This window comes from Globicephala melas, chromosome 2 (assembly GCF_963455315.2).
Source record: "Globicephala melas chromosome 2, mGloMel1.2, whole genome shotgun sequence".
NCBI classification, from domain to species: domain Eukaryota; kingdom Metazoa; phylum Chordata; class Mammalia; order Artiodactyla; family Delphinidae; genus Globicephala; species Globicephala melas.
The window spans coordinates 90,635,892-90,661,928 of NC_083315.2; the positions used below are offsets into that span (position 1 = coordinate 90,635,892).

Genomic DNA, 26,037 nt, shown 5'->3' on the forward strand with positions numbered 1-26,037 from the left:
AGATTTGAAATTACAATTGGGAAGACCTTAAATGGAGCTAAATGTTAAAGATGACCATATTAGTAAATTTTCCTACCTTTCCTGATAATCGGGCACCATACTCACAGTTTTCCTCATTTTATCCTCACAACAAACCTATGAGGGTTGGTCTTGCAGCTTGTGGGATCTTAGTTCCCAGACCAGGGATTGAACCCCAGGCCCACAGCAGTGAAAGTGCAGTGCAGAGTCTTAACCACCTGGACTGCCAGGGAATTCCCGTGTTGGTCCCTTTTTATCCCTATTTTATGGATGAGGAAACTGACTCAGAAGATGAAGTTTACCCCCAGGTTGGACTGCTAAGTGCTAGAGCCAGGGCCTGAACCAGGTTTCTGTATCAGAGCCAGTGCTCTAACCACCAAACTTCAGCTGCCTCCTTGATGGACTATTCAGATTATATTGGGTTATGACTTATTTTAGAAATGTTTAAAAATATTTGTTATTTTCTCTAAGGCTGGAATGAATTGTAAATGAACAAATTTTAATCCCTAGGCATTAGTAGCATTGCTTTGAGACTATGGGATTCTTTTCAGTATGACCTTTAATTTTTGCTACAGATTCTTTCTTGAAAATGTGTTCTATTTTTCAAATATCTATCCCAAAAGCACTTTGGGAAGAACTTGAGTACCTTCTATGTATGGGTTCTTTTAAAACTGTACACTGTTTAAAATTTGTGCATGAACCTGAGACATTTTCCTACATAATTGATTTTATTAAAGTTTTTCCTTTTTAAAAAAATTTTATTGAAGTTGATTACAATGTTGTGTTAGTTTCAGATTAATAAACGTTTTTAGAATTTTTTTTAATTTGTTTTAAAATTTTTAAATTAAAATTTTTTTGTTTATTAATTTTGTGTTTTTTTACTACATAATTTTTTTACTTGTATGAGAAGAGATGGATTGAGATTCAGAAGTTTCATTTTCATTTTTAAATGTTACTACTTAGTAATTCATTATATTGTATTTCTGGAGAAACTGAATAGTCTTCTGTAGGAAGTTTGAAAGAAAATTGGTAGAAGTCAGAAAGACATACCTGGTGGCGCAGTGGTTGAGAGTCCGCCTGCCAATGCAGGGGACACGGGTTCGTGCCCCAGTCCGGGAGGATCCCACGTGCCGCAGAGCGGCTGGGTCCGTGAGCCATGGCCGCTGAGCCTGCGCATCCGGAGCCTGTGCTCCGCAACGGGAGAGGCCACAACAGTGAGAGGCCCGCGTACCGCAAAAAAAAAAAATGATGAGTCTTTTCATGTTCACTTATTATTCTTACCCATTTCCTTTTTATTATTTGTTGCAAATACTAGTAAAGCAGGTTTTTATTTTTCATTTTTATTATTAATTTTTTATGTTTTAGTGAAAGGAGGCCTTCAGAAGCTTCTGAAATCCAAGCATTATTTTAGAGTATCATTGGGTTTGAGCAGGTTTTTAAGAGAAGGTTTTAAGGTGTGATACTGAGTTCTGTTTCTCTTTCCTTTCTTTACTTGCTTTTGTTTTTATTCAGAGCCAGCAACTGGTGAAAGAAAAAATGGATCTACTGCTGTTGCTGAGGCTGTTACCAGGTAACCAGAGCTGGTTGCTATTTAGAGGAGTTTAATATACAAAGCCACTGGTAATGAGGGGAAGATAATTTATCAAGAGAGGAAAAAAACTTAAAATGAAACTTCAGCATAAAGGGTTTAGCAGTGTGTTGAATGTAACCCTAGGCTTTCTTATTAATACTTTAATAAAGCTTTTGCTATACTTAGAATAAGATATTTAATGGTGTTTCCCTTTCTCCTTTTTGTTCATGTGGGAGTGCCATTTCTTCTTTTTCTGTGGGTGAGATTGAGATTGTTTTTGTTATTGGTGAGGAAACAGGGTTAACGAGATAGCCATAGACCTTTTCCCTTTTACGGTCCAGCGCCACTGCCCCCCCCCCACCGCCACCATAGCCTCAGGCCATTTTCTCTTCTGCCTGCCAAATTAGCTACAGCCTTGAAGTGTTATTTTTGCTTTGTCATGAATGCTGTAATGCTTTGAGGATGAGTATGACCCCATCCTGAGGCTCTGGTGGTAAGCTTTGCCATCTGGTGGCCGTGAGAATAGAATTGTTTCATTGGTTTCTGGTGTGAGTCATCCAGTATGAAAAATACTACCAGCGGTTGTTGAAATATAAGTGAGGATTCTTAAATCAGGCTAGACAGGTACTGTACGTAAGTAAAGCGCAGGCTAGGTGCAAGAGCATAAAATGTTGACGATGATGGCCAGCTGAACGTGTGTCCCATTTAAAAGGGGGGGTTAGCCCTTGCTCATTTCCAGCCGGTCATTACCATGCACACCTACTGCTGCCAAATCTTTAAATTTGTAAAGAGAAATCAGGATTTTTAAAAATAAAATTTCCTGCTTGTCTGTAGACTAAATTTGATCCTTAGTTGGAAGTTTCTGACCCATCTGAATCCTTTGATTTGTACCAAGCTGTGTCTAGAGAGATTGGTTGTTTTCTGAGTTTTTGCATATTTAATCTGAAAGATAAGTACCTTTGAATCCTTATTCAGTTGAAGACTCTTTACTGATAATGTTGAAGAAATCTCTTTGGTTTTAACAGAATTGTGTACCCGACACAACTTGTTATTAGTCTGTACATGTGCTTGCTAAGAGAGAACAGAATATGCTGCTGAAGATTCCTGGATCCTTTGGATGGACTGTAGGGATGGAAAAATAGGGGAAAAACTTGAGGCAGAGGGTTGGATTGGTGGATCATGGAATGAGATTCACTGGTATTGTTGTGAAGCAAATTTTGTATATGAGAATCTAGATTTTAAGAATCTTTGACTATTTACTTTACCATTGGGTTCACCATAAGAAATCATTTAAAGTAAGCTCTGTAGCACGTAGCACAGTTTAAATGATCACTGCTTCCTCTGCATTTAGGTGAAGCAGTACCGCTGTTTTTAAGTGTTGTCTGTAACGGCACTGTTCAGATTACTTGCTGCCATCTTATTTCTCTCTCACTCATTTCATTATTGAAGGTTTGAAGCATATACAAAAGTAAAGAGAATAGTATAATGAACTACCATATATTCATCACCCAGTGTCAAAAATTACCAACTTATGACTAGTCTTGATTCATTTATAAATACTTCCAGCACTCTCCTCTCCACTGGATTATTTTTAAGCTAATTCTAGCATTATATCATTTTATCTGTAAATATTTCAATGCTGTCTCTAAAAGATAAGAATTCTTTACTTTGAACTTAACCACAGTACTACTATCATGCTTTTAAATCTGACATTGATTCCTTAATGTCATCAAATATTTGGTATTCAGATTTTTCAGATTCAGAGAAAGGATTTTATTCTCTCTGTGCCTAAAAGGATAATTTCCAGAGGTACTATTCCTTTCAGAACTAACACAGTATATTGCTTTAATTTGTTTCTTAGTCCCCAGAAGACCATGTCTGCGTTTAGCTGTGTCTGTGAAGCCCCGCAAGAGGATGAGGCTCGAAGTCAGGATTCCCCCTCTGTACCCATCAGGCAAGCATTATTTTCATAGCATCTTTTGGGCTACATTGATTCACAAAATGGTTGGTAGCAAAATCTGGAATATACTGCTACTGTTTTGTGAACTTGAGCTTACTCTTTTATCTGAGGGACTGTGACATATTCTAGGTGGATTTATAAATAAGATGTCAGAAATTTTATTAAATATTTTATAGATATAGATTTTTGTCTTTATCTGCCAGTTCTATCAATTTAAAATGATTCAGTCTTCATAAACTTATGAAAATATATCATTCTGTATTTCTAAGATTATTTCCTTTTACTTAGTTTGAAAATGTTTACTTTTTTAATTAACTTTTATTTATGGCTGCGTCAGGTCTTCTTCGTTGCTGTGCGCGGGCTTTCTCTAGTTGCGGTGAGCGGGGGCTGCTCTTCATTGCTGTGCACACACTTCTCACTGCGGTAGCTTCTCTTGTTGCGGAGCACTGGGCTCTACGCGCGTGGGCTTCAGTAGTTGTGGCTCGTGGACTGTAGAGCACAGGCTCAGTAGCTGTGGTGCACAGGCTTAGTTGCTCTGTGGCATGTAGGATCTTCCCAGACCAGGGCTCGAACCTGTGTCCCCTGCATTGGCAGGCAGATTCTTAACCACTGCGCCACCAGGGAAGTGCCGAAAACATTTACTTTTAACAGACTTTTTATTCTCTTTAATTTCCCATATGGCAAAACTGAGATAGATGTTCAACATCTCAAATTTAAAGTTTGTCAGACTCGATGGAATTAAAAAATTCCCATAATTTCTTTACTCCTTCATCTCTTAGAACAGCTCTGAAGTGGGAAAAAATTTTTTGAATTACAAAGTATTTCTTCTCTATTAGAAAAGTATCTTGTTTGGAATATGTGGTTCTTATATTTAGTATAGCGAAATAAGTAATGGCAATGGAATAAGTTTGTATTATCATTATGAAGTGGAATCTTTTATCTCTAGAAATCAATGATTTTGTAATTAGGGAATATAATAATGTTTTGTCAACAGGTATATTCCTAATAGTGTTATTTGCAACATAATTTATTTTTTTCTTTTTTTGTTGGTTGCACCGTGGCTTGCGGGGTCTTAGTTCCCCAACTAGGGATTGAACCCACGACCTCGGTAATGAGAGTGCAGAGTCCTAACTACGGGACTGCCAGGGAATTCCCTGCAACATAATTTCTGTGTTCCTTACTGATAGAAATATTTAAGAGAAACATGTCAGTGCTTTTATTGGACATTCTGATGATTAAATGTGAACTTGTCGGTATTTTTGGGAATCAGATAGCCCAGATGATATCCTCTGTTGTATCAGGAGGCTTGTTAGGCGAAATGCCACCTTGTTTTATTCCAAAAATGGTATGGTGTTGACCCAGCAATTAGGAAATTAATTGATCGCATCGTATTGCCTTCCTATTTTAAAATAGAGACTTTTTTTTAAAACATATTTATTGGAGTATAATTGCTTTACAATGGTGTGTTAGTTTCTGCTTTATAACAAAGTGAATCAGTTATACATATGTCCCCGTATCTCTTCCCTCTTGCATCTCCCTCCCTCCCACCCTCCCTATCCCACCCCTCTAGGTGGTCACAAAGCACCGAGGTGATCTCCCTGTGCTATGCAGCTGCTTCCCACTAGAGACTGTTTTAAAATAGAGAGACTAGGATGCTGGTGATTTTTGTTCAACCTTGGTAGAACAAGGGCCTGAGAATCCAGCTGTTTTTTGTTGTTGTTGTTTTTTTTAAAATTTATTTATTTTTTATTTTTGGTTGCATTGGGTCTTCGTTGGGGTGCACAGGCTTCTCATTGCAGTGGCTTCTCTAGTTGCAGAGCACAGGCTCTAAGCGCATGGGCTTCAGTATTTGTGGCTCGCGGGCTCTAGAACACTGGCTCAGTAGTTGTGGCGCACGGGCCTAGTTGCTCCGCAGCATGTGGGATCTTCCTGGATCAGGGATTGAACCCGTGTCCCCTGCATTGGTAGGCAGATTTTTAACCACTGTGCCACCAGGGAAGCACTCCAGCTGGTTTTGATTCCAGTTCCTCCGCAGACAGACCTACACTCAAAACAGAATGGTTAGAAGTTTATTAAATATGGAGGTTTTTTCTTCCATGTTTCACTTTGGATTAATTTTACCCAGGCTTTCCCTGCTAAAATTTGCTTTCTTTGCATCAGTTTCTAAATCTGACATATAGTGACCAGAGTAGAATTGTGTAGCTGGAACTAATGAAGAAAGAGAAGTGTGGTCCTTCTTGCAATTATTGAATTTCTTCTCTTTTCTGGTACTGAAGTTTCCTTCTTTATTGTTTCTTGGGAGATTAATATACCACATCTTTATGATAGATGTTTCTTGGAGGGAAGTGACTGTGATTTGAACATCATTTATTTATTTGACTGATGCTAACCCAAGAAAGATAGATACCAAAATTCTGGTATTTGACAGGAATCTGCTGAATATTGCTGATGTTGCAATGAGATACCTTTAGTCTTTAGAGAGAGAGGAGTTCCAATTAACAGTTTGGGAGAAAAAAGCAGCCTAATATTTGTCAATTAAGAATTAAAAAGTCAAAAATAAAACAAAGAAAAAAAGTAAAGCTTTGTTTTAGAAGTAAAACTCTATTCGGAAGTTCTACACTAAATAAATAGCTTCTGAGGTAAAATGTCTAGGCTTATTTAAAGTGCGGGGAACAATGGTAATTGAATTCTTGAAATGGTTAATCAAGTCTTGTCCCTTCTAGCTTTTGGCTCACTTTCATTATTGCTCAGCTGTTGATATGTTAGATGTCTTAAAGATTCAAACATGGGTATTCAGTTCATACTTTGTCTTATGCAACTAATATCAATGAGCATCTGCTGTGTATCTAGCACCGTGCTAAGTAATTTATATGTATGATCACTTATAAACCAGATAGGTGTTATTCGTCTGTCTTCTGGTGATCTTATTCTTACCTATTCTTCACTGGACCATATATCCCCATTCAGTTGAGGTTCCTGACAGAGAAGACACAGGCTCTAACAACCAAATGCATACCAGGCTCTCTTTGGCTAGAACTCTTTTCTAAATCCCACTTTGATCTCCTGTTTTGGTAAACTGAGCTGCACAAGATAGAAACCTCAGAGACTTCTCCTTTTGTCTTTCTTCTCCAAGATCCAGAGCAGAGCAAGCCCCAAAGAGTTCTTCATGCTTCTTTTTTCTGTCTACCCAGGTCAGTTCAGCTTCTAAGGGTGAGAGCTCCTCCCAAGTTGGAGACAGCTTTTTCTGTCTAGATGGCTCCATCTTTCTCTGGCCAAACACAACAGCATGTGACATAGTTTCTAGACCCTTTATCATCCTGGATGTTATCTTCTGGGTATATCTCAGTTTATGCTTTGTAAAATATGATGACCTGAAACATTCCAGATGTTTTTCCATGGTCAGTTCAGAATGGGTTCTTTTTATCTTATTTTGGTTATTATATATTTAACACAACCTAAAAATGCATTAGTATGTTGTTTTTTATAGTACAGTGATGCATTCAACTTATGGTTTACTAAAAAGTTAGAAGTTACGGGCATTTTCTATATGATGAACACAGTTATACAATTAGTTAATCTGAAAGTAGATTTTTGCAGTTAATTGATTGAGAGAACATTCTTTTGTTGAAAGTAAATTTATTAAGCACTTTATTATTTTTTTTTAATTTATTTTTATTTTTTGGCTGTACGCGGGCCTCTCACTGTTGTGGCCTCTCCAGTTGCGGAGCACAGGCTCCGGACGCGCAGGCGCAGCGGCCATGGCTCACGGACCCAGCCGCTCCACGGCATGTGGGATCTTCCCATACCGGGGCACGAACCCGTGTCCCATGCATCGGCAGGCGGACTCTCAACCACTGCGCCACCAGGGAAGCCCTAAGCACTTTATATTAAACCCCGTGTTAAGTGTTTTAAGCGTGGAGATGAATAAGATGTGAATGTCAAGTTTCTGTGTAACCTGCTCACTTGGAGTTAATCTGGGCCTATTTATTCTGATGTATTGTTGAGAGCATTTAAGAAAGCTCCTAGGCACCTCAGGGCTTCATGGTATCTGGTTTGTAGGAGACATGCATCAAATGCTTGTGGGATATATGAATAAATCACTGATAGCCAAATGGGAAGACTAATGAAAAGAAATACCCTGAACTGTGAGGAACCAAGTCATTCTGAAATGGTTAGTTGTAGATAATGTCAATATAGCTAGCAAAGATAGAATCTCACCTACAACTCTTTCCTTTACAGATTGGGTTTCTTTTCCTAAAATTATTAGTCAAGGGGTGTAATGAACAGTATCTAGAATGCTAGGAGTCATTTAAGAAATATTAAAACCATTAATAAAGCCAAATGAGACATCTTGACCTAATTGATCTGTTTTGAAGTAGATCCCTAAGTTGCCTTCAGTGTTTATGACTTCAATAATGGTTTTGCATCCTTTGTTTACCTTATTTTCCTGTGTCAGTTTTCAGAGTTCATAGCTAATGGAGAGAAGAAATTTTATGGCTATTTTACCATCATGGTGGAATAGTCCTGTGCACCGTTCTTTTTTCACAGGAGTGAAATTATGATGAGAAATCTTGTAAGGTCATATACTCGGTCACCTCATTTTCACCCTTCCCCACATATCTCAGAGTGTCAAATTATGGTTCCCCCTTGACACACACACACGCACACACACACACACACTCACACACACTCACACTCACGTATACACTTGCTTACTTGATATGGTTTCTTTTTTTTGACATGGTTTCTTTATGTGCTTGATTTTCAGGGGGAACTTGCTGCATTTTCCAAGTACTCAAGATGAAGAGGAGAAGGGAAAATTAGAAGGTGACCAAAGGACCAGCCAGAGTCAACAGCCTATGAAGCCCAGTAGTCCTATCAAAGACCCTGCTTCTCCTACCTCCCTGGAGATGGCCACACAGGAGCCATCCAGTCCTCAAGGGGAAGCAATGGAGACAGACATGCCAGAAGGCCAGAAAGAAGGACAGAATACCAGTCAGGAAAAATCTAGTGAAGCCTTGATTGAAAGGCCCAGCCAAAATAACGTAGGAATCCAGACCATAGAGCATTCCCTCTGGGTCCCCGAAACTGTTTCAGCAGCAACTCAGACTGTAAAGAATGTGTGTGAACAAGGGACCAGTACAGTGGACCAGAACTCTGGAAAACAAGATGCCACAGTTCAGACTGAGAGGGGGAGTGGAGAGAAACCAGTCAGTGCTCCTGGGGATGATACAGAGTCACTCCATAGCCAGGTGAGAGAACATACAGGGTACCTCAGGGGCCCTGTTTTCAACTATCTGGATTCCCAGAGAATTTAAGTTGTGGTACTTGTACTTAATGATAATTCTTAACAGTTTTATACAAACCAGTGGTTAAAGGATAAAAACAATTCATCCAGGATTGGGATAGGGTAGTGAAAATTATGGGTAGCTATAGCCAATAAGATAATCTTTCAGGGAAATGGAATAGTACTAGAGTTTGTCAAGTAGGTCTTTACTGGAAGAGAAAGCCAGGAATATAGTCTGGGTCCTGTAATACTTTTCTACATTCAGTCTTTCCTTCTGCCATCATTTCTCATCCTCCTTTATAACCATAAGAGCTAATTGCTTGTCCCCCAAGTCTATTTAACCAATGTTCCCAGGAACTGAGAGAGTAGAAAGTAAAGGAGGAAGGAGTAGAAGAAGCATGAAGGATAGTTTATCACAGTATTGTAAACAAAGAACACTAACAGGGAAAGTCCCCAGGTGACCAGGGACTGCAGAAAGAGGCTAGGAATAGACATACTGGGAAGAAAAGGTTTGGGGCTGATGAACGTGAGACTGGAAGAACAGCTTCTTGGGAATAGAGTAGGGAATTGTAGGTACTAGTGAAAATTGAGTGGGTAAGAAGTGGTGGTAGTAATGTACATGCTAACAAGAGGAAGTTCATAAAATTTCATTAGTAATAGTGGTTAAATTGCCTTTTCAGTTGCTCTGGTAGATCATCTTCACTTGGGATCTGCCTAGGAAAGCTTCACTAGTGATGTGCCTCTCATTCGAATGGTCCAAGTTGTTTGTTTTATAAAAATAAAATAATTCCTATTTATTGAACACCTACAGTATATCAGCATTGTGCTCAAGACAACCCATGAGGTTGGTATTATTATTCCCATTTCACAGGTAAAGAAACCAAGCTGAAGAGAGGTTAAGTAACTTGCCCAAGATTTTGCCATCAGTAGGTGGCAGAACTGGAATTTGAACTCAGCATATCTGACTTCAGAATCGGTATTCTTTTCATTATGCTATGTTGCTTTTCTGTTTTTAAATCACAGCTTGTGTAGTCTTGTTCTGTTTATCCATGCCTCTCCAAAAATTCTGTTTATATTAGCCTTTTATAGTAACACAGCCTCTGAGACCTAAGACCTTATCAATTCAGGAAGTTTCAAAATAGCATAGCCTTTTGGATATAGGGGCTGTAGCACATCAGACCCTATTTTGCAGCTGTTTATTTTCGCCCTTAAAGTGTTTGATTCTGCCACATAGTAATTAGGTTTCTCTGCCTTTATGAAAAGAGTTTATCTTAAAGACAGCAATCATGTGGGTGCCACTAGATTGTATTTTCTTTTACTTCTTCATATTCTCCCTCTGTCAAATAGGGAAATAATTTCTGTTCCTGTCTCAACATGATGATAGGAGCCAGTGAGCCAGAGCTCAGGCTTTGGAGTCAGACAGCATCTGGATGTTGTGAAAGTTGAGATAAAGTTTGCAAAGCTCTTAGCACTGGGTCTGACACACAGTAAAAGCTCAATATGTGTTGGCTACTGCTACAACCTATTGATTATTATTGTTTTAACTACTACTACTGCAGCTGTTACCAGCACAACCACCACTTATGCTGTACTACTACTATGTCATACAGAGTGAAATGACATATTTAAGAGCTAGTTGCTCCTGCTAAGGAAAGAAAAGTGCTAAAAAAATACAGATGCAGATTGGGTACAGAGTTTCTGTTGAGAAAGATAAAAAAGTTCTGGAGGTGTATATGGTGATGTTTTCACAATAATGTGAATGTACATAATGCTACAAACTGTTTATTTAAAAATGGTTAAAATGGTAAATTTTATGTTAAGTATATTTTACCGCAATTAAAAAATATAAATGGTGGGTACAGTAACAGAAATTGGGGTTGGTGTGCCATCTTTTGAAGAATGGTTGGAAAATGAGGAACGCTGTATGGAGGTTTTCCAAACATCAGTGCTTTTTTATCCCTTGCAGTCTGGGTAGGACTCAGTTCAGTACTCAGAGAAAAACATAGGCAGCCTACATTTGACATTCCTTAAATTTCCATTTATGTGTCAAGTGGGCCTAGAGCCAGGTTTTCTATGAAGTGAAAGTGTGGTTTTATTTTTATTTTATCTTCCCTTAATCATAACAAGATCCTCAAGCTATTTATCTTTACAGAAACCTCTTTTCAGAAGACTATTTGAAGAGAGTAAGCATAACTTTCTTTTTATCTGCCCTTTTTCCCTTCTCTCCTTTCTTATTCTATCAGACATGTTTATTTAGGTATCTCTCTTGAAGTGATCATTTGTCTGGCTGTTGTAATGGAAGAATACAGGGAGGCTTTTTGGCCTCATTTCAGGGACATATAAAGCGCACTGAAACCTTTTAGACCCCTGTGTGTGCAGGCAGGAAGTCCAGGCTGCCATGGCTCTGATACACCCTGATGACTGACGTATGCCCTGACCATTCATTAACCAGAGTTGTATATACCGAAGTATTTTAAGGAATTAGTTGAATAAGTTTCCACGCATTTTATTTTATTTATATTTATTCACATAATTTTAGTAGATATTTCACCCCTAACATGAAGTTGGAGTGCAAATTATTCAGAGAAATTACTTTAGGTAAATTACTACCACACTATCAGGAAAAAACCAGACTCATTATTGCAGTGGTAAATATAACTCTTTTGAAAGACTTAGATACCTTGACACTGACTGCAGAAAGTAAAATCAGTCTACTATAGGGGAAATAAGGTGGGAGAAAAAAGTGTGCATTTCCTCTCACAATTGCAGAGCCATGGGGTAGAAGCGGAGTGGGGGGCTTGGATATGGATAAATGTGGTCTAGGTGTTATGAGAAAACATGTAGGTAACAGTTGTCATAAAAATGTAGGGTCTTATTTAAAATATATAACTGATTATGGTGCAACTAGATATGAAATCCTAATTTGCTAATGTTCTCTGTTTCTGGACACTAGCTCAACTCTTTAGTTACAATCTCTTATTTGGAATAGATCAAATATTTCATATTTAATTCTAGGAGAAATCAGTGTGTCTTGTTCCAGGTATAAATAAACCGTAGTTTTCACTTACTAATGCAGAAAAAACAGACTGCACTGAGACTAACAGATGTTATTGCTTTATGTAAAGTTCTAAAGAATGCTTTCCTTTTATCTGAAGAGCCTGTTGTAAGTGTAAACTTGAATGCTGATTGACAAGTCGGCAACAAAATCAAAAGGATTACAATCTCAATGTGCTTTTAGGGGGTCAAAGTTTCACTTAAATATCCTAGATATAAGTGCTAGATGTTATGCTTTTACTTTAGGCAGGAATGGGTTTTAGGTGAAACTGATACAGACTTTTCCTAGCCTCTGGCTAGACAGCTGGTCCATCCCTAGTGTTACCTATAGGTGAATAGAAACAAAGCAACGGGAAAATTCCATCACATTAGATTCATGGAACCTCTGAACAGTGCTCATCATGAAGCAGTTGACTTGTGATTCTGACAGTTTGCAGTGAGACTCTCTATTTTTTATCATAGGGAGAGGAAGAGTTTGATATGCCTCAGCCCCCTCATGGCCATGTCTTGCATCGCCACATGAGAACAATTCGTGAGGTTCGCACACTTGTCACTCGTGTCATCACAGATGTGTATTATGTGGACGGAACAGAGGTAGAAAGAAAAGTAACTGAGGTAATGTACACTGTGGGTCTATGTGGCAAATTTTTTTCAATAGAAGAATTACCCTGGCCCTCTACCTGCTCCCCTCTTCCCTATACAACTAGCTACTAACACTGTTTTCTCTAATCCTTTTATGAGAAAGTATAACAACTGGGCTAGAGTTCTGAGTTCTGTCTTTCCCAACTGTGGGTTTGCTGTTTGACCTCTGGTCACTTATTTAACCAATCCCATCATGCACTGTGTATCTATAAAGAACAGATTGATAAATCTCTCATGTGTAAAGATTTTATGTGTTTAAAAAAAATTTTTTTTTTAATTGTAGTTGATTTACACTGTTGTGTCCATCTCTGCTGTACAGCAAAGTTACTCAGTTATACACATAGAGACATGCTTTCTTTTTTATATTCTTTTCCATTATGGTTTATCCCAGGATGTTGAATATAGTTCCCTGTTACGTGTTATTTTTAATCCGTGGAAACTAATGAAGTGTAGAACTCCCTGCTTAGCTGCATGTATTTTCTCATCGTTTCTCACTGTTTTCTCACATGTTACCATTTTTTACTCATTGGTCTTAGTTTCCATTCGTGTGTGGTTATGAACCTGTTAGTAGGCGATGTACCTTTTTTTTTAAAATTATTTAATTTATTTTTTTGGCTGCGTTGGGTCTTTGTTGCTGCGGGGGCTACTCTTCAGTGCGGCGCGTGGGCTTCTCATTGCGGTGGCTTCTCTTGTGATGGAGCACAGGCTCTAGGCGCACGGGCTTCAGTAGTTGCAGCACTCGGGCTCAGTAGTTGTGGTACGTGGGCTCTAGGGCTCGTGGGCTTCAGTAGTTGTGACGCACAGGCTTAGTTGCTCCACGATATGTGGGGTCTTCCCAGACCAGGGCTCGAACCTATGTCCCCTGAATTGGCAGGCAGATTCTTAACCACTGTGCCACCAGGGAAGTCCTGGAGATGAACCTTTATTTCTTAGTAGGATTCATTATGGACTCATTCCCAGTGTCAGCATTAATATTGGTGTTTATTGACTGTTATAGTGTACAACGTTGTATGCTGACTTTGTTTAGATCTAATACTTGCTGAGGTTAGAGAGATTTTCTAGAATTAAAGATCTGTCACTTTTTTCTTGGTATATATGTTAATATCTGGGAACCATTTTAGTAATTGATAAGAGGCATAGCTATTCTATTCCTTAGTCAAGCACTTTTCTTTAATTCTGCCAGCTAGCCATATAGGAGGTTGTGCTCAGGGAGAATTAAACTGGTGTATAGTTTTATTTATTTTTTTTGAAATTTTTAAAATGAATTTATTTATTTATTTGGCTGTGTTGGGTCTTTGTTGTTACGTGCAGGCTTTTCTCTAGTTGCGGCGAGCAGGCTTTCTCTAGTTGCGGTGAGCGGGGCTACTCTTCCTTGCGGTACGCGGACTTCTCATTGCAGTGGCTTCTCTTGTTGTGGTATGCGGGCTCTAGAGTATAGGCTCAGTAGTTGTGGCGCACGGGCTTAGTTGCCCTGCAGCATGTGGGATCTTCCCGGACCAGGGCTCGAACCCGTTTCCGCTGCATTGGCAGGTGGATTCTAAACCACTGTGGCACCTGGGAAGTCCAAAACTGGTATATAGTTTTAAGTGGAACATATTATTGCTATTGTTCATTATTGGGCCATTGTGGCCCTCATGTCAGAAAGGATTTTATATTAGTTTGAGAAATCGTCTTTTTTTTTTTTTTGGCCATGCTGTGCAGCTTGCAGGATCTTAGTTCTCCGACTAGGAATTGAACTTGGGCCCTCAGCAGTGAAAGCATGGAGTCCTAACAACTGGACCGCCAGGGAGTTCCCAATTCTTTATTTATTATACACTAAGTTCCAGAAATAATTCTTTTAAAACGTTGATTTACCTTCAATTTTATGTTTACAAAATTTTTTTCAGTGTTATTACTATTTTGGAAAAATTGTGAGCTTAGCAGCTTTATAGAAAAAATTTGCTTTCATGAAAAGTTTTTGTAACTGTTGTAGTCTACACTGAACTATGTGCCAGGTACTAGTTTTAAGTGTTAAACATATTACTTTATTTAATATTTTTTATGGTGCTTTCTAAAGTATATTTTTGGAAACAGCAGGCCTGCTAGATACTCTGAGAGGGAAAACAAAGTTCCATGGTCATAAATATTAAGTTTGAGAAAACACCTAGTGCTGTAACTGCCCCCTCCCCCACCATGGAGATTCACAGTGCATATTACATTAAAGGGTCTAAGAAGCCCTCCAGTAAAGATATCTATTTTGGGACTTCCCTGGTGGTCCAGTGGGTAAGACTCCGTGCTCCCAATGCAGGGGCCCAGGTTCAATCCCTGGTCGGGGAGCTAGATCCTGCATGCATGCCACAACTATGAGCCCGCATGCTACAACTAAAAGATCCCGCACACCACAACAGAGACTCCACAACTAAGAACCGGCGCAGCCAAAGTAAATGAATAAATATTTTTAAAAATCTATTTTATTGTGTAACACAGCATTTCCTAAATTTATTTGACTATTGAACTTTTTTTTTTTTGCGGTACGTGGGCCTTTCACTGTTGTGGCCTCACCCTTTGTGGAGCACAGGCTCCAGACGCGCAGGCTCAGTGGCCATGGCTTATGGGCCCAGCTGCTCCGCGGCATGTGGGATCTTCCCAGACCGGGGCACGAACCCGTGTCCCCTGCATCAGCAGGCGGACTCTCAACCACTGCGCCACCAGGGAAGCCCAGCATTTTTTAAAGTAATGTGTATTATACACCTATGTTACATAGTTTGGGAAACACTTGCCATAATTAAATAAAATAGTAATAGCAAATAACATTTATTGAGCACTAGCTATATGCCAGGCACTCTTTTTTTTTAATTTTTAAATTTTATTTATTTTTTACACAGCAGTTTCTTATTAGTTATCTATTTTATACATATTAGTGTATACATGTCAATCCCAATCTCCCAATTCATCACACCCCACCACCCCACCACCTTCCTCCCTTGGTGTCCGTACGTTTGTTCTTTACATCTGTGTCTCTATTTCTGCCAGGCACTATTCTAAGGACTTTTACGTGATTTAACTCATTTAATTCTCACAACTAAGCTGTGAGGTGTATATTGTTATTCCCATTTTGCACTCAAGAAACTGACATAGCAAGTTAAAATCACTTGCTTAATGCTACAAAGCTAATAAACAGAGGAACTAGAATTCATCCCAGGCAGTCTAATTCCACAGCCTGCATTCCTAACTACTACATTGTGCTGTCTCTTAAGAGTGAAAGGGATGTGTGTCAAACAGAAGGTGTGTGTAGTAGTTCAGAAGAGGAGGAAACGTGTCTGAAGAGAATTTTGATAAAGCCTTTCTGGGTGAGGGCCAGAAAGTACTTGAGTTGGACACTGAAGCTTTTAGATATTGGGAGATACAGGGAAAGGGTGTTCTATACAGAAAGAAGGCTTGGTGAGCAAAGGCACAGAGGCAGAAAGTAAAGAGCACAGATGTGGGAACAGTACACTTGGTGGGCAGCCCAAAGATGTGTAGAGGTGTGAAGGTGGACAGGTTGACGTCAGAGGATTCTGGGAACTTTCCTTCCCTCATCTCTTGTAGCCTTTGTTTATCATATTTTAAAAATTTTATTCATTTATTTACCAGCAGCTTCTTTTTTGCTGTGTTCCTAGCACTATGGTGGGCACTGAGACTAAGAAGATAAAAAGACAGGGTCTCTATTCTCTTAGGAGCTTATTTACACTTGACATGCAACAAATCCAGAACTTGTGGTTGCTGTAGTAGAGGTATGGAAAGATGTGTTAGAAAGAGGGGCCAGAGCCTGCTAGCTTACCTGAAGGTGACTAAAAGGCCTCACAGAAGATGTAGTGCTCAAAGTGTGGCAGATGAGATCGAAGGGCAGGGGAGAAGGACGCTGCAGGCAGAATGAAAAGGTTTGTAAATATGTAGACAGCATGGCATGCTCAATGAATATTTAGAATGTGACAAGGACGGTAGGGTAGGGAATTGTGAGAGAGGGTGCTCTTGAGGATGGTAGGGGCCCAGAGCATAAGGCTTTGTATATCATAGAAGAGAGTTTAGATTTTTATCTTTTGTGTGATGGAAAGCCTTTAAAGAATTTGGGGGAAAGGGATGACATGCTCAGATTTGCATGTTGGAAAGGTCCGATTGGCAGCAGTGTAACGATTGGAATGGGAGGGGTTAGAGGCATAGTTCAGACAAGAGGCAATGAGTGTCAAAATAGGACAGTGGTAGTGGGGATTGAGAGGAGGGAAATAGATGTAAAAAAATACATATATAGAAGGTGAAATTGATAGACTTTGGTGAATTCCTACGTGTGGGGATTGTGGGAGAGGGAGGAATTATATATGATGCCTGGGCTTTTTGCCTGGGCAGATAGATGGTGGTACCATTTACTGAGAGAATATAAATAGGACACTGGTTTGAGAGAGAAGATCCTTCATGCAGTAAATATTTACTGAGGACCTCTTTTGTGGCAGGCACTGTGCTATTTTGAGGATAAATCCAGGAAAGAAGGTGGTCACTACTCTGTCTTAATGTGGCCTCTGTAGTCTAGTAGGAAGGACGCACAGGAAAAAAATAAGCAAATACATTAAAAAGATCATGAGGCCACCTTGGAGCCTGGGCCCAAGTCATTATAAGAGCAAGGGCTCAACTTTTGAACAGTTGCAAAGGCAGGTGTAGTTAGCTACTGTTCTTTGGGCCTACTCTCCAACTGAGACACAGCCTGGAGTCCCAGCCCTCTAGGCTGGTCTTGCCCCTGCTCATTTGCCGTGTCCAAGAGAAGGAGTTGACTTAAGTTCTGAGCTCTCAACACCTGCTTTAGTCAAGTGGCCTTGGCAGATTATGCTGACTCACATCCAGCTAAAGAAGGCAAGTTGGATGATAGGAGATGGTGACTGGAGAATGGTAAGATTTCTGGAGGTGGTGCAGCTTCTGGTAATGACCCTGGTAGTAGCAGATGGCTGAGGTAGAGTAGAGGAAAAGGTTAATGGTGGTAATTAGATCAGGAAAGATTGTTGCTGGATGGGTCATCTGATGGATGTTAGCCTCGGAAAATGACAGCGGAAGGGAGGCTGTGAACCAGGAGTATAACGTGTTCATGCATGAAGAGTCAGTAATTGATAGAATGTTGGTGAGTAACAATGAGGGAAGGAGAGAGTTTAACAGAATGGCAAATAATGATTTGGTAGGAGCAAGAAGTGGGGAGTTAGAAATGATCTGTTAATGGCAGTGGGGAGCAAGGAGGCCTCTCATCTCCAAACTCTTGAATTGAGGTTTGGTTGAGAAAAACCAGCCCGTGCTACAGAGAGCTGCAGGGGATATGAGTTACACTGGGGAGGTCCAGGATTCATTCATTGAAGGCAAGGAAATGAAGAGAAGATGACAGATTGAGTTTTGGATCGGTTAGACTGCAGGTGTCCCTAGTACATACAAGGGTAAGAGTTTAGTAGGCATTCGCATCCATGAATTTGGAGCTGAGTCATCATTGTATTGTTGGTAGACAGGCCGGAATAAGTCAGGTAAGACTGGCCAGAGAAAGCATGGGAGAGTAAGGAAAGGAATGAGAACAGAGTCCTGGGAAATAGTAATTTAAAAGGAATAGGCAGAGAAAGAGGAACCAAAAAACAAGTGCAAATAGAAGTAGCTAAAGAGGTAGAATGAAAGGAAGAAAAAGTGACTTTATAGATTTTAGAAGAGAAGAGATTTTCAAGAAGGGAGTGGTCAAAAATAATCATTTAATCATCTTATAGCATTATTTAAACATGTGTGCATTGCATACTGTCTCCCAGAGAGACTGTAAACTCTTTGAGGGAAGAGTCTGTCTTATACTTCTCCGTATTTTCTCTGATAATTAGCACAATAAGGCATGAACAGGCTAGAGTAGGAAAGCAAATGTGCAGCACCTGTGCTGTAATTTCTCAATCCTGTGCCCGTAGAGGACATTGCTGATTGGTCCTAGAACCTTTCCTCACTAAACCTGGGAATTAGCCTTAGTGGCTGCTTAAAACTGAGCTCCAGGCAACCACTACCAATCCATCAAAGTAGGCATGTGAGTGAGATAAAGTCAGTTTGATATTCCTGTCCTCTGTAGATACCGGAAATTCATATATTTTGATTATTGCCTTTTTGGTTTTCATTTTGGTAAACAGTGATACCATTATATAGCTATTTTTGCCTATAATTTTTAATTTCCTTGATCACATATTGAAAGGTAATAGAAAATATCTAATTTCAAAAAACATGTAAGGCTACCCACTGCTATAATCATGTACCCAGAAGGGCTCCTAACCACTTCTTCCTCTAACCTACCTACTTCCTTACCTTTCTTCTGTTAGACAGGGAATTACCTGTGTCCTCTGGGTTGGAATCCTTGCTGGGTTCTCAGCAGCCAAAGGTTGTGAACTTGTCCAGTAAAAAGATAATTTAACTTAGCTCAGGATAGAGGTCTCTTTCTTCTGATCTAGTACCACCTTTATTTTATTTTTTACGGAGATATGTATTCCCTGTAGAATGCACAGGTCTTAAGTGTTCAGTTCAGTGACTTTGACAGTTATATGTAATCACTACTCAAAGCAAGATATAGAACATTTCCATTACTCCAGAAAGTTCCCTCCTAATTCCCACCTTTCTGAATTGAAATTTCTTGCCATTTAGGATTTTCCAACCATCACATGAGCATTATGTTATTGTGGCTTTTTTAAGCTCTTGTATCCATTTCTTCCTTGCAGGAGACTGAAGAGCCAGTTGTAGAGTGTCAGGAGTGTGAAACTGAAGTTTCCCCTTCACAGACTGGGGGCTCTTCAGGTGACCTGGGGGATATCAGCTCCTTCTCCTCCAAGGCATCCAGCTTACACCGCACGTCAAGTGGGACAAGTCTCTCAGCCATGCACAGCAGTGGCAGCTCAGGGAGAGGAGCCGGACCACTCAAAGGGAAAACCAGTGGGACAGAACCCGCAGATTTTGCCTTGCCCAGCTCCCGAGGAGGCCCAGGAAAACTGAGGTGCAGACAGGGTCTCCAGAGAGAGAGCCACAGCAGGGGCAGGGTTGCTGACGTTTTAATATCACGGGAAAAGGGGAGTAATGGGAAGTCCCCGCATCCTCCTCCTAGGATAAATCAACTCCTCTTCCTCCCCTTTCGTTCCTCTTCTATTTTGGGTTTGCATGGGAGGTAGGGTGGAGCCCTGTGGGAGGCAGAATTCCTGAGAAACTGTAGAAAACAGGTGAGGGGACTTCGGGAAAGCTGGCACATATTCCTGTCCCCCAGCCCCCATTTTCTGCAGCCTATGAGTGTTTTGGTTGGGAGTACAGAAAGTTTGGGGTAGCAGCCCCAACTTGACACATTCCCTAGCTTTTTGTTTTCCTCTACAGGTATCCAGAGCCTGAAGTACAAGAGAAGGCAGGGCAGAAATGAATGTGCTGTTTTTGAGGGCAGCAGTAGGAAGCTTTGTCAGGAGGGAGTAGACTTGCATAGAAGGATGTCCTTTACTTGTTACCCTGTACTCCTGCTCCCAGCTGATTGGGTGGTGGGTGTGTGGACCAGCTTCCTGCTGCCCTGGAGGCTCAGCACGTGTTGGCCTGGCATGTAGTCTGAGGACCAAGGGGAGACTGTGAAGAAAGGATCCAGTAGCAGGTGCTATCAGACTAACCTGTCTTCATTCTCTAGTCCTAGAAAAGGGGTCAGTCAGACAGGGACGCCAGTGTGTGAGGAGGATGGTGATGCGGGCCTTGGCATCAGACAGGGAGGGAAGGCTCCCGTCACGCCTCGTGGGCGCGGGCGAAGGGGCCGCCCGCCTTCTCGGACCACTGGAACCAGGTACCCGGGTAGTGTGAGATACACTTAGTCTATGACTTGTTCAGAAAAAAAGGGAGTAGAGAGAAGAGAGGGGAGTAGAGAGTATGTGGGGTGTCAGGAGGGAGAAGAGGGGCCCACACTGACCGGGGAGTGGGCAGGGTTCAGAGTGAGGCTGCTGAGACACCAGGCGTCTGCCTGTGATGGGTTAGCAAAGAATGGGCTGGAGACCCATGGACAAAGGAGTGGGAAAATTGGTAGATAAGTACGGCTCTCTGCTTATTCTCACTGCCTTCTCCTTTTTCTTATCTCTCTTTAGGGAAACAGCTGTGCCTGGCCCCTTGGGCATAGAGGACATTTCACCCAGCATGTCGCCAGATGATAAATCCTTCACCCGTATTGTGCCCCGCGTGCCAGACTCCACCAGACGAGCAGACATGGGTGCTGGTGCTTTGCGTCGAAGCGACTCTCCAGAGATTCCTTTCCAGACTGCTGCTGGCCCTTCTGATGGCTTAGATGCCTCCTCTCCAGGGAACAGCTTTGTAGGGCTCCGTGTTGTAGCCAAGTGGTCATCCAATGGCTATTTTTACTCTGGAAAAATCACGCGAGATGTTGGAGCTGGGAAGTATAAATTGCTCTTTGATGATGGGTATGAGTGTGATGTGTTGGGCAAAGACATTCTGCTGTGTGACCCCATCCCACTGGACACAGAAGTGACAGCCCTTTCGGAGGATGAGTATTTCAGTGCAGGTAATAAAAGAGGCAAGACCTCTCTTAACACCTCTCCAATCCTCCAATACCAACAGCGTTCACTGCAGCCTGAGTACTTTTCTGTGTTCTCTAATGTCGTATTTCATTCCTAGCGCTGGTTACTCTCACCCCTGGCTTTTTTGTTCTTCTTTATTGCTTGTTTATTTTTGAATAAACTTCTTATTTTTGAAAAATTTTATATATGCAGAAAAGTTGCAAAGTACAGAGTATTAATAGTATATAGAGTTCCCATGAACCCCTCACGCAGCTTTCCCGTTTCCCTGTTGTTAACATTTTACGTTAGCATGTACGTTTGTCAAAACTAAGAAAACTACCTTGGCTCATTACTATTAACTAAATTCCCAACTTTTTTGGATTTCACCAGCTGTTCCATGTCGTTTTTCTGTCCCAGGATCCAATCCAGGATTACTGTATTGCATCTAGTCCTCATGTGTCTTTTTATTTTCTTTTTTTTAAAAATAAATTTATTTATTTATTTATTTATTTTTGGCTGCGTTGGGTCTTCATTGCTGCACGCGGCCTTTCTCTAGTTGCGATGAGCGGGGACTACTCTTTGTTGCAGTGCGTGGGCTTCTCATTGCAGTGGCTTCTCTTGTTGTGGACCACAGGCTCTAGGTGCGTGGGCTTCAGTAGTAGTGGCACGTGGGCTCAGTAGTTGTGGTTCGCGGGCCCTAGAGCGCAGGCTCAGTAGTTGTGGCTTGCGGGCTCTAGAACACAGGCTCAGTAGTTGTGGCACATGGGTTTAGTTGCTCCACAGCATGTGGGATCTTCCCGGACCAGGGCTGGAACCCGTGTACCCTGCATTGGCAGGTGGATTCTTAGCCACTGTGCCACCAGAGAAGCCCCCTCATGTGTCTTTTGTTCTCTGATCTGTAACAATTTCTGAATCTTTTCTTGTTTTTCATGACCTTGACGGTTTTGAGGAGTACTGGTCAGGTGTTTTTTGAATGTCCTTCAGTTTGGGTTTGTCTCATGTTTTCTCTAGATTGGCGTTATGGGTTTTTGAAAGGAATGCTGCAGAAGTGAAGTGTCTTTCTCAACACATTGTATGTGGGAGGGCAGTATGTGACATCCAAAGGGCATCTCTGCTGATATTAACCTTCATCATTGGTGAAGGTGGTGGTTGCCAAGTTTCTCCATTGTAAATTTAGTGTTTTTCCCTTTCCATTTTGTATTCTTTCACCACTGACTTGTAAAGTTACTGCCTTTCTTGATGGGAACCTTAGGTAGCTGAATGTCGCAAATATATTGAGATATTTTTGCTTAGGAGGAGGTTGTTAGTGCTGTGTTTGTGTGTCTGCACACCCACCACTTACTCTCTGGTTTGGAAAAATGGTGCCTTTTTTTTTTTTTTTTTTTTTAAACCGGTACAGTTCCCTGTACCGGTGATGGTGAGAGATTTCTGTCTGTTATGACTGTTTCATGTGCCCATTCTTTGAATATATTGCCTCTTTTCTGTGAAGTAATTTGGGAATACATGTTTGCATTGAGTTTGTCATTTAAAAACATCCTTTTTCTGGGGGATTTTTCAGAACAAGGATTGGTATATAATGGGCAAAAATGCCTCTATTGAAGTCTCTTCAGACTTTCTCGTGCTTTGGACTCCTGAGTAGTTGCTCTTTGCCCCTTTATTTCATTGTTATATGGGCCACTTCACCTTCTAGTTCTGGATAACACTTAGCTCCATGTAGCATCAGTTAGTAGCACATGGATTGAGATCTTTTATGACCTGTGACTTACATAGTTTGTATCAAATGCATTTGTTCCTCTTTCTGGTGTAAAGCCTCTCTTGGAGGTCCACATTAGGCCCTCTTAAGAGAGAGGCAGTTCTCTATCCTGAGTGAATTATGGCATACAGGGGAGGGAATTCTGTGTCCCATTTATTGAGGCTGTCTGCTAATGTTAACACTAGACAGCTTCTAGTTCTAGTAGCTCGTCATTAGTGTGAAGTGTATTGTTGGCCTTGGGCTTCTTTGTGCTCTTGAGGGGTCTTTTTGATTTAGAGATTTAAGCCAGGAGATGAACAAGCAAAGGGGAAAGAGAGTGATTCTGTGGCATAGGTGAGGGAGAGAACCAAGGCCTGCTTTCTCCTCTATCATTTTTTCCCCCTTGGTGCATGCTCTGGGTTTCTTTAGCCCTTCATTTAAGCACAGGCTAATGGGAGAGAACAAATGAACCCTTCTGTTCATAGGAATGAAAAAGTATTCACATTAGTGCCCTGTTTTTATATCATATGTGTGTTGCATTTATGTTTATATTTATATATGTATCTTTTTTATAGGATTGGAAATGGGTCTTGCCCAAGATCACACAGCTTGGTGGTAGCAGAATTAGGCCTAGGCTCAGGTCTCCTGAATTCTAGCCCAGTTTCCTTTTATACCCCACATCGTGTTCCTTCTAATCTAAAGGCCTTATCTTGAGGTTCTGAATCAGAACAAGAGCAGAAAAGTAGATAATAAGGAGGGAAGATTAGGGAGGAGAGGCAGGATTTATTTTTTTCCTTTCTCTGGTCTATATCTCTATTTTGATTTTGCTACACAGACACATGCTTTCTCTCTTTGAATGATGTCATCTTTCATCTACAACTTAACTCAAGAATTATCACCCAGCCTCCAAAGAAACCAAGAAGGAAAGGTTTAGTAAAGTTGTAATGGGACTGTTTAACAAACCACATGCCGTTTCACTTCAAGAACCATTTGAACCGCTAACAACCCACAAAGGCTGGCTTTAGGAAGCTTTATTTTATAACTAAAGGGCTCCTTCTGCTGAGAAGCTTCACGGTCCAGTCCCTGGGTGGTGTCTACATGTACCCTAAGTGGTGCGGTGTCTGGGATTGACAGCCAGGGTTCTGTTCAGCCCTAACTGCAGTCCTCTGTTGTACCTCCTCTAACTCCCTGACTCAGCCCTGCTCTGAGTGGATGCTGAACAGCCTAAACAGCAAGCTGCTTTTATGTTTTTCCTACCCAGGAGTGGTGAAAGGGCATAGGAAGGAGTCTGGAGAGCTGTACTACAGCATTGAAAAAGAAGGCCAAAGGAAGTGGTATAAGCGAATGGCTGTCATCTTGTCCTTGGAGCAAGGAAACAGACTGAGAGAGCAGTACGGCCTAGGCCCATATGAGGCAGTGACGCCCCTCACCAAGGCAGCAGATATCAGCTTAGGTAAGACCTCTGCTTCCTGAACAGCTAACTGCCTCTGGACCCTGGCCTGCTTGTGGTAGGAGGAGTGGTTTTTAGAGCAATCAGTAATGCTTCCCTGAATCTTATCATTCCTTGGTCGTTTATGAGATGGTAATGAGCCAGTTTTTTTGGAGCCACTTCATAGCTCTGTTTTCTCGCCAAGACCAAATAGTAAGTCCTCAGATTTTTTTTGGCCTCCCCAGTTCTATAAGGGACCCAGCACATTTTAGTCATGGCAGAGACTGAAACAGAAAATATGGTGGCCTTAAAAGAGGCTTCCTGCCCCCATGGGAGGTGGGGGAAAGGGTGTGGCGGTCTCTGAATCAGGCTGTGCCCAGCTTCTTGGCGTTCAGGGCCTCAGACCATGGGAGTTGACTCACCTGCGGCTTATCCTCCCATAGACAATTTGGTGGAAGGGAAACGGAAGCGGCGAAGTAACATCAGCTCCCCTGCCACCCCCACTGCCTCCAGCAGCAGCAGTACAACCCCTACCCGAAAGATCACAGAAAGCCCTCGTGCCTCCACCGGAGTTCCCTCAGGCAAAAGAAAACTTACCACTTCTGAGGAGGAACGGTCCCCTGCCAAGCGAGGCCGGAAATCTGCCACTGTGAAACCTGGTGAGTGCTCCCTTTTGCCTCATTCTCCCTCAGACCACAGCAAATGCAGGGTCAGCTGCTGGAGAGACGGAGCCTGATACACGCAATGGCTCCTCCGTCCCAGTTACACAGCTGGAGTCCTGCACAAACCTCCATCTCCCAGCAGAGTCCAGTTGGGTAGATAGGAAGCCGGGTCTTGATTGGCAACATCCGCTGAACCCTGTGTTGGTTCTAGGAGGGAGAGGAAATGTAATTCATTTGAGCAGATTCAAAATAGGTGAAATTTTTCTTAGACCTCTTCCTTTTCCTGGCACCATTTCCGTCCAGAAGCTCTGCTCCCCTCTCCCTTGTGCTCAGGGCCCTTTGGCTTTCCCGGATGTCCTATTGAAAGCCAGTACCTTGGCTTGTATCTCCCCTCTCCCTACCTACCCCCAAATAACCCCTTTCTAGTCCCTCAAGTCATATTAATAGAGGAGTTCAATCCATTTATTGTTTACTGGGTCTCTGCTGTGACCCAGGCCCAGCCACTGTGGCTTCTGGAGACACAGAGGTAAAGTCCTCAGAGTCTGCCCCAAGGGCGCTTTCTGAGTCTCGCAAGCTGAGGAAGTTCATTGGTTGTTACATCGTCCTGGCACCAGAGCTGCTTTTGTTTCCTGTGTATTTGAGTTGTGTCATCTCCATATCTATCTAACACCTCTGCTGTGTTTCAGGGTATGTGAGGCATGGAATTAAGTGCGTCATACATACTACCTCATATAATCCCTATGAGGTATAGGTGCTAGAATTCACTTTATAGTTGAAGAATCTGAGGCACAGAAAAGTTGGCTAACTTTCCCAAGGTGACACAGTAATCCAGAATTCAGACTCAGGCAGTCTGATTTTGAAGCCCAGGCTTATACATGCTACATCAGACTGTTCTCTTGCTGCTGGTTTTATTTTAGGGAGGCATGACCTGTCTGTCATCTTAGCCTCCTAATGAGCCTACGATTCAGCTTCTCCAAGTCAGGTATTTGTTTTCTTCTCGAGGATTTATTGGGGCACTCCAAGCATGGGTGTTCTGGACTGGCTGATTCACTTACCTACTCCCAGGTGTTGAAAACTGGGGCAGTTGAAGCAGGCTGTTTTGATATTGTTCCATCAACACGTAAAAACACTTTATTACAAAGTTCTGTGCACTGTTCT

General features: G+C 41.5%; 1 protein-coding gene across 10 annotated transcripts in view; it reads left to right on the top strand.

The window, feature by feature from the left end:
- Positions 1-26,037, top strand: part of TP53BP1 (tumor protein p53 binding protein 1) — an 89,155-nt gene that overhangs the window by 56,188 nt on the left and 6,930 nt on the right. For 9 of the 10 annotated variants that reach the window (XM_030842724.2, XM_060294369.1, XM_060294366.1 and 6 more), the window contains 9 exons: positions 1,531-1,588; positions 3,450-3,542; positions 8,317-8,800; positions 12,352-12,504; positions 19,251-19,522; positions 20,186-20,335; positions 20,631-21,061; positions 24,050-24,241; positions 24,661-24,876. In XM_030842724.2, the coding sequence (XP_030698584.2) occupies positions 1,531-1,588; positions 3,450-3,542; positions 8,317-8,800; positions 12,352-12,504; positions 19,251-19,522; positions 20,186-20,335; positions 20,631-21,061; positions 24,050-24,241; positions 24,661-24,876 (2,049 nt within the window). The remainder of the gene's footprint in view (positions 1-1,530; positions 1,589-3,449; positions 3,543-8,316; positions 8,801-12,351; positions 12,505-19,250; positions 19,523-20,185; positions 20,336-20,630; positions 21,062-24,049; positions 24,242-24,660; positions 24,877-26,037) is intronic. The other variant, XM_030842728.2, reaches the window with a different exon arrangement.